At 34.2% G+C, this 14,721-nt stretch overlaps 1 protein-coding gene across 5 annotated transcripts in view; it reads right to left on the minus strand.

The window, feature by feature from the left end:
• LOC150100851 (WD repeat-containing protein 46) overlaps positions 1-14,721 on the minus strand; it is a 240,227-nt gene that overhangs the window by 142,192 nt on the left and 83,314 nt on the right. For all 5 annotated transcript variants that reach the window (XM_090401124.1, XM_090401126.1, XM_090401123.1 and 2 more), the window contains one exon: positions 6,194-6,306. In XM_090401124.1, coding sequence (XP_090257250.1) covers positions 6,194-6,306 — 113 coding nt within the window. The remainder of the gene's footprint in view (positions 1-6,193; positions 6,307-14,721) is intronic.

The following is a 14,721-nucleotide window of genomic DNA, read 5'->3' on the forward strand; positions in this document are numbered from 1 at the left end:
AAATTTATATTATGCTGCACCAGCCAGTATCCTATAGCAGAAAAGATCCTTACTCAGGGGGACAATACTAGATTCTGAGGTGTTCTTACACTATATTTTACTTTAATACAGCGTATAGATTCAGACTGCAGTCGTGACCTAAATCTATGATTATATACACTTTCTAATTCCTTTCCACCAAAAGAGGGTCTATTTTTATAAGTGGTGATTCGGAATCGTAATCAGGCATGACTCAAGTATAGGCAAATAAATCATGTTTATTGGAATAGCAAAGCAAAATACACTAAAGAAATTCAGGCATTTAATTTATCTCAATACTAAATAAGGAAACTCGAGTTAAAAGATCAACACACTTTAAATTAAAATCAAAGGTTATAAAGCATGTAAGACACAGTGACTGATAATTAGGATAGATAGCAAATGATATGGTGTTAAGCTAAAATTCCCTTCTGCAAGCTATTCATAAGATAATATAACTAACATTCTAATGTTATTCAGTTACTATAAGTCTACAGTCCTAATTTCGTTATGTCAAATCAATCACATACAACACAAAAGACCTCTTCCAAACAATTCTTATTCTCAAAAGGAGGCTAACTATCTAATTAGAGTCTGTCCACAAAGTTCTTTAGAATAATGGCATAATTTACATTCACAAGTAATTTTCTTGTTTCATAATTACTGCCAATCACGGACTCAATTCTTTGCGTCTCAGGAAACATCTCTATTCCTCTTGATGGGACTCTTCAGCAAGAGCTCGATTCACAGTATTCACGGAATTCGCATCAACGTACTTTTCACGTAAGCTACTGCCTCTGGCGTTACACTGGACACGTGTAGTTGTATACCTTCTATAAACTGTTACTTAATATCTATCTGGTGACTCACAATCATTCTATACAGCTAAAGTGAGGCTTAAATAATATTACCAAATTCCTCTTTTAAGACGATCTCTAATTCGATCTTGGTATGATCACAATAGATTAAAATACATGTTTATTGGTACATAAAATAAAATGCAATTTTATGCATATGTGATGAAGTTTTATTTTAATTTCAGCTGATGTACAGGTATTTCTCTTTGTTTGTGTAGTTTAGTATGTTAGACCCTGAATGAATGAATGATTTCTTTGTAAGATTCCTTCATTCAGGATCTAACACAAGCACCTCTGATGCCGAGGATTGAATTCTCATAAGCTCTCAGGTCAATTTTACAAAACTTTCATAGTTCCTAACAAACATCTGGGCTTTCAAATAATGTCAGATCTAATATCCACTTTGCCTATTTAATTTTCTACCACTGTTCTCTCACTTCCCATTACTTTTGTTTAGCTACTTTTACAACTTCTGCAAATTTGTTACAATTTTCTCTGTATTCTTTCAGGGTACATGTTGACTTACTTCCTACTGGCTAAATCAATCAATTTTTACTTCATTTTGCCAGGGAGTCTCAAAGGTCTGATTCTTATTTTCTAGCTATCATTTTTTCATTTGAATGTTTAATCTACAGAATATTTATCCTTTTTAAAAACTTTTATACACTCATTTCTGTTTAAAAGAAAAACTGAAATTAAATATGAAAAATAAAAATTCAATATTATCAAACTGTATATAGACACTAATTCAGCTACCAGGGAAAATCCTTTCTGTGATATTCAACATTTCTATTTTCTAGTTTCAAAATTTCTCATTTCTCTTGATTGATCAAAGATAAGAGAAACAGTTGTCATGTCATTACCACGAGATAATGATAAGCATGCTGCAGTGATTAGGAACCAACTACAAAATTACAGTAAAATGTGGAAAGGAAAACAATAAATGGTTATTTGAATGTTTACTGCAGCCATTATAAATATAAGTGAGAGCAATCTACTTGCCAAGGCATTGATCTTTAATGTATTGGCAGAGTGATACCTTTCTTCAATATAACTGTTATACTGGCTAAATTAAGTTAAAAATAAATGCACATGTTAATTATATGAAAAAACACAACATAGATTTTGATATCATCTGCTAGTAAATGTGAAAAATTCTCCACTGTCAAATTCAATATTCTCCATTATCAAAAATCAGGATAGGCTCGTGCATAGGCACTGCAGAACTGCAGCACCCCCAATTTTTATAGATATATAAATATATTAATATATATCAAAATATATATATTAATTTATTTATATTTGCTTGTAATATTTAATTTTATCATCAACAATCCTATACAATTCTCTTATTTTGTATAAAAAAATAATAAAAATCCATCTTGTAGCACTTAGAAGGGTGAAGGACGTTAGCAGCACTGTGTTTACCACAGTGCCATATTGCTACGTACGCAAGCATATGTAAGTCATAGTGAGATGCGAACTATTAGCGTAATACGGCACTGTCCGTCGCACAGTTCCACGATGTTGTTTATATGCAGTTTGCGCCAGTAGTAGAGTGTTTGTAGTGCTTATCGGGTTTACTCCGTCTCTTTAAATATTTAGACATTACAATTAAAGACATAACATTTGTTATAGTTTTTATTTTAGAACATTATTGGGGTTATGATAATGGATTTTATTTTTAAGTAATTCTGAATTATACTAAACTGTATAATTTATCGATAATAAACAATATTTTTTCATGAAACAAAACAAGAATATATTTTATTTTAAAGAAATTTTGAATTATACCGAACTGTATAATTTTCTCGATAATAAATAATATTTTTTCATGTTTAATTTTTACCATAATTTTGATATTTTATCCAAACACGTATATACTATACTTACAGTATATTTCGAAAGTTGCAGCACCCCCCACGATTTCAAGCAATGACCCACTGTCAAAAGTTACAGAGAAAGTGCTCAACAGTACACTCTTCACCACCTGAAAGTCTGCCATTTAATCAGTGGCCACCAATATGCATTCCATCACTCATGATCTGCAGCAGATCTTCTTGTCAACATCACTCATCTATGGATACAAGCAATGGAAATATTTAGTGAAATCCATGTGGTCATCACTCTGGACATCTGATCAGGTCTGGCACACACACAAAAGTCCCTACTTTCCAAATTACTATCTTATGGTCATTGGATTGCAGTTTCCTTTCCAGTTGTTCACTACATGGTGGATGACTTCCTTTCTTCGGAATTTTCCAGCCAATAGCAGAGTACCCCAGGGCCTCTGTACTTTTGTCTACACTCTTTCTCCTATCCATAAATGATCTTCTGCCACTAACAAAAAATTCTATCTATAGTTTTGTGGATGACAGTACTTACTATTCCACTTTTTCATTTGAGAAACCTTGCAGTGTTTATATATCACAAGTTGCAATGCCTTAAAACACTGATCTCCTTGCCATATTTCAGTGGGATGAAGACAAACTCGTCAACCTCAATGCCACCAAAAAAAATCCTGTTCTAATTTCATTCAAAAAAAAAGACTATACTTCAGCTCTTCTCATCTTTGGTGATACTCACACCTCTACATGAGAACAGATATCTCTTTTTGATGTTCTTTTCTGGTGAAGATATGACTTCTCATCTATATCATCCTCATTGTTAAGATGATTTATACATCATCTTAACAATGTATAAATCTCAAATCCATCCTGTCTTAAAATACTATTCTCATCACAAGCAACTGATCCACCACAATCAGTTGCTGGCGATGAAGAACTGCATCACCGAATAAAAAATATGGTTGTGTAAATAGTAATCACAATGGGGGAATTCAATAATCCAAACATCGATTGGGTAGCAGTAAAATCTCATGAGAAGAATGAAACTGAATTTATTGAGCTGTTACAAGATAACTTCCTCAAGGCATGTGACAATTACTTTTGTCACATGCTGCTTGTGACAGAAGGAACCAGAGGTCAAAGAGTGTTACATTTGATTATAGTGTTCAGAGGGTGTTTCAATTAAAGACGTAACTATTCTGCCTCCAATTGGTGACAGTAATCATGCAGTACTCACTTGGGAAGTGGCTAAGTTTATGAATGTTCCATTTTCCATTAAAAGGTTACATGCTGAACTACAAAGCAGGGCATTATGACCAACTGAGGAGTATACCGAGTTCAGTGTAGTGGTATCAATTGCTGGATGGGAAGAATATCAACAGTGCATGGGAAGCATTTAAAAAATACTTAAATGATGCAATATCAGAATGTGTCCCAAGAGTTCGAAGAATAAATAGAGTAGGAGTCAAATTAATGTGTAATCTTATTAAGCAAGAGATGTGTAAATAAATGATGATGATGTGAAAGGAATACTGTGTAAAAAAACAATTTTCTGAAACAAACTTTGACATGTAAAGATAAGGATGTCATTTTGCCTCTTTACATGGTTTGGACCTCACTTGGACTATTGTGTGCCAGTCTGGCCTCCTGATTTCAGTTGCGATTCTGATATAGTGGAGAGAGTGCAAAGAAGTATTAAAAATTATATCAGGATTGTGAAATATTGATTATGAAGACAGATTGAGAATTTGTAGACACTAGCAAACAGGAGAAAGAGGAGTGTGTAATATGAGTGAGACTTATAAACTTCTGAAAGGGTGATACAGGATTTCATATGATGGAATTTTTTATTTTATGGAGGGTGGGGAAAAGACAAGAGGGCATCCTTAGAAGCTGAGAATGAATGTCACTAAGAAAGAGGTGAGATCTTGATTTTTCTCTCATAGAGTGGTGTGTGATTCGAATGGATTGCCATTGGAAGTTGTGTGTGCAAGCAGTGTGAATGAATTCAAGAACAATTATGATAGCAGGTGTGTGTAGTATGTGGCCTCCCTCAATGAGTCCCTGACTATCTAGAGGTCTCTATTAATAATAATATGGGGTGGCGCATAAAAAAACTTATATAAAGCTTGATGACATTCAGAAAAAGGCGATCCAGTTAAGTAGTGATATCTCTCTCTCTCTCTCTCTCTCTCAGACTCGCTCACTAATTTAATGTTGCTGTCTTATGACTAATTAATAGCTTTAATGGAACATATGCACTAGACATATTAAAGTAAGTATGACTCTTCCATAAGTATTTTAATGGGCTTTGTTCTGCTGAACTGACAGACACCATTTTCTGGTTCCCTTTAAGTTCCATAAACACAAGCATCTGCTACTGGTCACCATCTGTTAATTATCCTTCTCCTCCTTTCATTCTATCTACCTCTGTGTTTTGGAACAAGCTTCTCCACATAGTTTCCCTAAGGATTGCAGCTTCTAGGTGTTTAAAAAACATAAATATATATAAAAATGTATAAAGTACAGTTTACTTCTTCTTCCCTCTTTTACCTTGTGGTGTCAAGGGTTTTCTATTCATTTAACCACAACTATGGTTAGGCATAGGGCTAACCACCTATGGTTAGCCCTATGCTTAACCATAGGTGGTTAGCATAGGGCTAACCATATCTCAAAGATTCTCAAAGATTCCGCAGAAATGGAAAGAATGTATGGTAATCCTATCGCACAAGGGTGGCACAAAGATCAATGTATCTAACTATTGACTAATCAATATCTCAGGAATGGTAGTGAAAATTTTGGAAAAATTGGTTGGAGCTCACATTCAGAAATGGATTGACAGTGAATCTCTACTTTGCAATGAACAGTTTACTTTAATAAATTTTTGATCTTTAGTTGTTCACAATAGTGAGTTTAAAATACTAAGTACTACGTTGACTCAGCTTTTCATAATAATAAAGCAAAAATTTTCTAAAACTGTTCAAGTTAGGTGATAATAACAGGTTTTAAAAACTTTGCAATGAAACTAAATAGTTAAATCACTGAAGAAAAATTTACAGAGATAGAATGATCCCCTTACTTCATAGACAATTTTATTTACTATATGCCATTTACTATATGCCACTGTTATTAAAACTTGTTTAGGAGCTGTTCCAAACTATACAACAATAACAAAAAAAAAAAAAAAGATAATCACTTCCTAAGTCAGTAGAACACACAACAATTTTTATAAAAGCAATCAGCACTACTACAAACTATATATGCTGGTGACAAAGATGTTTGCTAGCTTGCTAATAGATCTAAGGTTATTTTATAACAATGATAACAAAAAAAAAAAAAATCATATATTTTAAAGAAACAAAGAATAAAATAAATCCCATTCACATCCAAAACAGTTTATGTTCTGAGTTTGCTTATTTTTTCCAGATGAAGTTTTGCATTTAGAATATATCTTATTAAAAAATAACTTACCCTGCTTCTTCAGGTAAAAGTATTTCTGCTCTAGCAGTTTCTTGTATTGATTGTCGTGCTTTTTTGTCCATTTTATAAAGTCTTTTCTTGTGAAATTTAGATTTAATACCAAACTAAAAAATAATAATAATAAATAATAAATAAATACTAATAATAATAATATAGTAGTCTACCATTTATCCAACTTTCAACACAATGACCCTTCAATTAACTGATCCTTGTGTCAACTGAATTCTGGCACAGCATGTAATTGTCAAATACAAAATTTCAGAAAACAATAAACAAGCCAATGAAACATGTCACATTGGAAATACAGTCAACTTTTCATTCCATTTTCAATGGGATTTACACCATTTTGGAAATAAAACAAAAATTGGTGACAACATAAAGCAGCATCTTAGTGACATGATGACATAGTCAGCTCAAAAATTAAAAACTGTAGATACTGTCACAATCTTCAAATTGTGCTTCAATTATCCAACCCCTCAATTATTAGAATAGCAAACTGCTTTCCAGATGTGGTAGGATAAATGACAGATTACTGAAATAATAAAAACAATAATAATAACATTCTTGGTATCTTTAACACACACACACAAACACACACACACACACACACATATACAGTTAAACATAAATATGTAATGAAGATTTTAATAAATTCAAAATGAGTTTTACGAGGTGCACTTTTCTGAATTAAATGCATGTAGTTCCTGAATTTCCGAATTCATTTGTTCCTAGTGTAAATTGGTAAAGCAAAAACTCATAAAGTGGGAATTTATTTTCCACAGACGTAATGTTAATAATAAAAATTATGCAACCAAGGGGTTACATTTCCAACAATGAAATTTGATGATGAGAATGTTAAATAATGCTTAAACAATGGTTCATGCTTAAACAATAATTTACTTATCCAAACAAATGAAAGCTTAACTTTTAAAATCAACAAAATTGTATTAATAAAGAAATTATTTCACGGAAATCATCAGCAATTGAACACTCGATGATTTGTCTCTGCCATTTTTTTTTTATTAATATCACTCTGCATGGTATTAATCCAATTTGGCTTGTGAAATGAGACAAAACAGCAAAAATGTAGAGCAACATAGCCACTCTTTGGAATGCCAGCATGGTATCTGCTTAATGGTATGTGAGTCAGTGAGCTTTCATCTGCCTGAATACACAAAGAGTAGTACTGTATTGTATAGTTATGCACATAATTTGAAATGCCATATTTATTGCAATTAATGTTCATCTTTTCAATATTTTGTTGATAACTTGATACTTGAAAAAAAAAAAAAAGAACTCATAAACCGTGCAAAGTAGGAATGGTCTGTACCTGTTTTTGTACTTGTATTTAATTCAATAAGTAAAAATCACTCAGGTATCTATCTAATAAGTCTCTTGAAAATTTCAGTTATATGAAAAGTAGTATACGATTTTTAAAATAATTACTTGGTGAACTGAACTAGCAAACAATACAGAATACTTAGCATCTTCACTGGTATAGATGCTCAACATACTTAGTCTTTCATTAGTGCTGTTATTTGTGTAAATCTATATGGATCTTGATCATACTCAAACTTTTTTTTTTCTGCCATTTTTACTTAAAACACTTGTTTTTCTAAACTTTCTTCTCCAATTCTATAGTCACTTAAACAGAATGAGAGATGAAAGGAAATCTGGAAGTTTGAAGCAAAAATGCCAAGGAAGGAAAAAAACACCCAGAAGACAAGACAACTATGAGCTAGATGAGATGATACAGCCAACAATACTTTAGGGGACTGATATACAAGAGCTAACCATATTGGAGATATTCAAAAAAAAGCATTAATAGGAAACTTGGAATAATAAAACTTAATTTACATCCCGGGGCAGAGCTGACTACTACCGGATGCGTCCCCAGGTGGCAGATCGGGGAACAGCCTTCAGATATGGAGGCTAGCTGCGATATAAGCAGAGCAATCTGGCGAATAAGCAGCCATGGACCAACAGCGACTGAGCTATCAGGGCATGGGGGAGCAGAAGTAGCAACGCTGTCTCACTTAAAACCTCACAAAGCCCAATGACAACTCAGTGACATGGCGAGTAGTGCCGCCATTAAATAAGCACCTGCTGGGTGCTTATTTAATGCCCCTGACATTGGGAAGCAGCATTGTCAGTACTGACACAAGGTTGAAGCCAAATGATGATGGAAAAGCTTGTGATCAGAGATTTGCAGATGGCAATATGATTATATTGTGTACGTCTGTAATACTGCAGAGCAGAAAGCAAACGGAGAAACTATTGCTCTACCTTATCTCCAGAACAACCACCATGGCGAGCAAACCCTTACAACTGGCCCCAAGTTCCCGGCGTCCCTTAAATGGGTCAGGGGTGCGAAGAATCTCCGGGCTCAAAATGGTGTCCACTTTTAAAATTGCAACATGGAATGTCAGAACTCTGTATGAAGCTGGCAAATTAAGAAATGCCACAAGAGAAATGAAGAGGCTGGGCATCTGGATTTGGGGAATTTGCGAGACAAGATGGCCAGGATCTGGAAAGTGTCAACAAGATAATACAACAATGTATTACTCTGGGAATGATGAGAACAAACATCGACATGGTGTAGCTATAATAGTAGATGAAGAAATCAATAAATCAGTACTAAATTGGATTCCATTTTCTGAAAGGATAATACTGTTACAACTTAAGGGGAAACCCCGTTAACATAAATATCATCCAAGCTTATGCATCCACAGCTGACAAAAGTGAAGAAGATGTTGAAGAGTTTTATGAACACCTAAAAGAGATTAAAAACCTAACAAAGAAACATGATATAAACATAGTGATGGGTGACTTCAATGCAAAAGTAGGAAGAGGGGGTGATGGAGAAATTGTTGGCGAACATGGCTTAGGCACAAGAAATGACAGAGGAGATCGCCTAGTCTAGTTCTGTCAGGAAGAAGATCTAACAATAGCAAATACCTGGTTTAAACTTCCACCCAGAAGACTGTACACTTGGAAATCACCTCAAGATAACCAACATAACATTGTCTGAAATCAAATTGATTATATACTGATAAATAAAAGATTCCACAGTAGTATAAAGAGTGCAAAGACTTATCCTGGAGCAGATATCTCATCAGACCACAATCCCATAGTTGCAGAAGGACGTCTTAGATTAAAATCAGCTAAAAAATCACAAAAGAAAATTGATGTAGAAAAACTGAAAGACCTGAACATAAATAAAAGTGCCAAGACACAGCTTAACCTGCGATTACAACAGATTAACATAGAAGAAAATAAAAGTGTGGAATCTCTTTGGAATAGCTTAAAGAATGCCATCGTAACAACAAGTATTGAAGAAGTAGGTTATGTGAATAATATAAAACAACAGGAATGGATGACAGATGAGATTCTTTCTCTTATTGATACAAGAAGAATGTACAAAAACAAAGACCTAGCCAGGTATACAGAAACACATAACATCATCAAGAAAAAAATAAAAGAGGCCAAGGAAAATTGGATGAAAAATTTATGTACTGAAATTGAACTGCTTCAGAAGAAACATGATAATTTCAATCTGTATAAGAAAATCAACGAAATTTCCGGAAAACTGAGGAAAAAGCAAATAGTGTCTCTAAGAGACGAAAATGGAAAAACAGTTCTAGAAGAGAATAAAGCACAGATTTGGATAAAATATGTAACAGAACTTTTCAATGATACTAGACAGAAGCCTATAAATATAAAAGATAACATTCAAGGACCAGCAATCATGAAATGCGAAATAGAGAATGCTATACGAACAAGTAAAATAGGAAAAGCCAGTGGACCAGATGGTGTGCAAACAGAATTTTTAAAATTAATAGAACCAGATAACATCAAACTTCTTGAAAAACTATTTCATGAAATATATGAAAGTGATGAATTTCCATCAGATTGGCTCAAATCTACATTTATCACTATCCCAAAGAAACCCAAAGCGAATTCCTGTGGTGACTTCTGACTTATTAGTCTAATGAGCCAAACATTAAAAATATTTTTGAAAGTAATTCAGAATCGCATTTATAGAAAAAGTGAAGAAACTCTAAGTGAAACACAATTCGGCTTTCAGAATGGTTTTGGTACTAGAGAGGCCCTTTTCTGTACCCAAATATTGATACAAAAATGCATAGAAAAACAGAAATCTGTCTTTATGTGTTTCATAGATTTTGAAAAAACATTCGATAAAGTCAGACACACTAACTTAATAGAAGTCCTTCAACAAATAAGGCTAGACGAACAAGACATAAGACTAATAACAAATCTGTATTGGAATCAGTCAGCTACCGTTTAATTAGACAACATTACCACCAGTGATATTAACATCAAAAGAGGAGTGAGACAAGGATGTATGCTCTCACCACTCCTGTTCAACATATATGCAGAGGTAATCTTTAAAAAAGCATTGGAAGAATGTCCAGAGGGAATCACAATAAATGGAAAGATTGTTAACAACCTACGATATGCAGATGACACCGTGCTAATTGCAGATAACATTATGGATCTCCAAAAACTCATTGCCAGAGTATACATAGAAAGCCAAAGAATGGGAATAAATATAAACATCAACAAGACAAAATACATGATCATCAGCAAACATCCAGCCTCATCAATGAAACTGACACTCAATGGGAAAAATATTGATCAAGTGTCAAGATATAAATATCTTGGTTGTTGGCTTAATGAACGGTGGGATCCAGAAATAGATATAAAGACAAGGATTGATATAAAGACAAGGCACGGCAGTCCTTCATGAAAATGAGAACACTATTCTGCAATAAAGACCTAAACATGGAAGTCAGATGCCGAATGCTGAAATGTTACGTGTGGTCTATTCTGCTCTATGGAGTTGAAACATGGACATTGAAGGTGACAACCATCAAGAAAATCGAAGCCTTTGAGATGTGGCTATACAGAAGAATGCTAAAAATATCATGGACAGAAAAAATTACCAATGAAGAGGTCTTAAAATCCATTGGCAAAGCTAAACATCTTGTACAAATAATCAGGAAACGAAAAACATCATATCTTGGCCACATCATGAGAAACAGCAAATACCAACTTGTACAAACTATTTTGGTAGGAAGAATTGATGGCAAAGGAACTAGAGGAAGAAAAAGAATATCATGGTTTGACAACATCAAGACGTGGACAGGAAAGAGCAGTGCACAACTGCTCAGATTAGCACAAGACCGCAGTTTGTTCGCCAAGATGGTCGCTGACCTTCGATAGAAGATAGCACAATAAGAAGAAGAATTTACATTACTGCTAGTTACCAGGATGCTGATTACATTAGCATCCTGTATCCTCCTTGAAGGTATACATTCAGAATGTGTATTAAATGAATATGCAATTAATAAATGCAAATTCCCTTACATTCTCTTCCTGCTAATGTAATAACACCAGTAATGACTAAATACAGATTTAACATTTAAATTGCTATACATGCATGGTTTTCTTTAAGTCTTTTGCTAGGTGCTATTTGCATATATGCATCTAATCTAAGGACTTAAATGTGGAACATTATAAAATAAGTACCAGATCGACATAATAGGGGTGACTGAAACAAAAAAGACCAAAACTGGTGAGATCTTTCTGAGCAATAAATACAAAATGTTATATTCAGGCAATGACAATCAAGGAAAAGAAGGAGTAGCCATAGTATTCAACACAAAATACGAGGCTAATCTTCTTGAATGGCAGTCAGTCTCAAGTAGAGTAATGTGGGCAAATATGAGAATGGGGAACTGGACAATGAGACTTATTTGTGCCTATGGTCCCACAGAAGGTTCTACTAAGGTAGAAGTGAAAAATTTTTTGAGGCTTTAGAAAAAGCAATTGACACAATGAAAAGGGAAAAGTTGGTCCTTGTTGGGGATCTAAATAGCGGAATAGAAAATGATTGTGAGACATACAGAAATATTTTAGGAAAATTTGGAGAAAAGAGCAAAGCTAATAATAATGGCAAATATCTGGATTTCTGCTCAGGACATGGAGTGGTTATTACTAACACCATGTTCCAACATAAAAATGTGCACAAATTCACATGGAGAGAAGAGGCAAGGAATAAGAAAAGTCTCATTGACTATGTTATTGTTGATAGTGATCTTTTCTCCCTGGTGCAGGACACCAGAGTGTACAGAGGATTTGAAATTGGAAGGGATCACTATTTAGTCTTGAGCAGGATAAAATTGAATTTCATATTGAAAAGAATAACATGTAAGAAAGTTTTAAAGCGAATAAAAGTTGAGCAGCTCTCAGATGTGAACTGTAGACTAAAATACACAAAGATTATTGAAGAAAAAATGAAAGAGTTTGAGAACAGGAATCAAACCTTGGAGATTCAGTTGCAAACTCTGAAGAAAACATTGATTGATTCTGCCAGAGAGGAATGTGGTGAGGTTGTCTGTAAGGATAAAAAAATCAGAACTCCCTGGTGGACACAGGAAGTTAAAGAGGCAGTGAAGGAAAAGAAGAAAGCATATCAAAAGTTTCTGGCAAATAAGTCAGCTTTTACTCTTACAGAATACAGAGACAAATGTAAGAAAGCTAAACAGTGTGTAAAACTAGCTAAACAAAAGTCATGGGAGGACTTTGGCAAGAATATAGAAAATAAATATCAAGAAGGTGGCAAAATATTCTGGAGGTTGTTGAAGAAGCTTAGGAATGGAGGAAAGAGTGCTGTAAAAGGAATTAGAGATGATAAAGGTGAAATGAAAACAGGAGAAAAAGATATCCTTGAAGTATGGAGTAATTACTTTGAAAAACTGCTAAATGAAACAAGCAGTGATGACAGCACAGTTATAAAAAACACTGACCAGGCATGCAGTCAGGAATACATATCCATACTTGAAGTAGAAAAAGCCATCAAAGGCTTGAAATGTGGAAAGGCAGCAGGAGTAGATGATATTCGACCAGAAATGCTGAAGTATGGTGGTATAAGAGTCTTACAGTGGCTGCACTGCATAGTTCAGAAAGCCTGGACAGAGGGACGAATTCCCGATGATTGGAGTAGAGCCCTCATAGTACCCATATATAAAAAGGGAAATAAAACTGAATGTGAGAATTACAGAGGTATTTCCTTACTGAGTATTCCTGGCAAGATCTATGCAAGTATACTTGAGAAACGGTTGAGAAGAATCGTGGAAGAAAAGCTTGGTGAAGAACAAGCTGGATTCAGGCCAAATAGAGGCTGTCAGGATCAGATCTTCACTTTACAACAAATAGTCGAGAAAGCATGGGAATATAACAAAGATCTGTATTTAAGTTTTGTCGATTTGGAAAAGGCATATGACAAGGTGCCAAGAGAGAAGCTATTCAATACGCTGCAGTTATATGGTGTCAATGGGGCATTATATCAAGCAATACTTAGTCTTTATTTGAGTTGTGAGTCAGCAGTTAGAATTGAAGGAAGTACAGGAAGATGGTTTAATGTTAAATCTGGTGTGAGACAAGGATGTACATTATCCCCTCTGTTATTCATTATCTATATGGATCACATTATGAAGGAATGTGGTATTAAACCTGATATCAAAATTGGAGATGTTAATGTCAGCTCTTTGCTTTATGCGGATGATGTTATACTTATCAATAAATCCGCTACAAGTCTGCAAGATTCTCTGACTAAATTGAATAGCAATTGTAATAGATATGGTATGAAGGTCAGCAATAAAAAGACAAAGACAATGAAAATAGGCAGATTCATTGAAAATGTCAACTGTGTTGTGAATGGAGAACCTGTTGAACAAGTAAAACATTTCAGCTACATAGGCACAATTTTTACTGAAGATGGTAAACTAAATATAGAAATAGACAACAGAATCAGCAAAGCTGGTATCGTGGGAAGTCAATTGAATAAATTCATATGGAATAAGAAAGAAATTAGTCGGAACACTAAATTAGCTGTATACAAGACTGTGTTCAAACCAATTTTAACTTATGGATCTGAGAGCTGGGTCAGAAGTAAAACACTTGACCAAAGACTAGAGACCGTAGATATGAGAGTCCTGAGAAAGATTAGAGGCGTGAACAGAATGCATCAATGGCAATATCATATTAAAAATGAGGATATTAGGAAAGAACTTGACATTGTCAGCATCCAGGAATGCGTTAGCAGAGCTAATCTCAGATGGTATGGTCACTTAAATAGAATGGGAGAGGAAAGATTAGCAAAACAAGTGTTCTCTGCCAGGTTGGCAGGAAAACGACCCAGAGGAAGACCAAGATATAGGTGGATTGATACGGTACAAAGTGCCTTAGACAATAGAAATATAAGATCTGATAATGTTGGAGTTTTGACAAGTAACAGACTGATTTGGAGGAAAATTGTAGATAGGAAGTTAGTAATGATGTAATTTTTTCATGTAGTACTGTCATATCCTGTACACCCCTTGAGGGTACATGGCAGGAATTTGATGATGATGATGACATTATAAAATGCTTCTATCTCTTTGTAAGAAAAAAATTCAATGACAAACAGTAATGTTAAAATAACTGAGTGTCCA

This window comes from Typopeltis vanoorti, chromosome 12 (genome assembly GCF_054136105.1).
Source record: "Typopeltis vanoorti isolate ZY-2024b chromosome 12, IOZ_Tvanoo_1.0, whole genome shotgun sequence".
Lineage (NCBI taxonomy): Eukaryota > Metazoa > Arthropoda > Arachnida > Uropygi > Thelyphonidae > Typopeltis > Typopeltis vanoorti.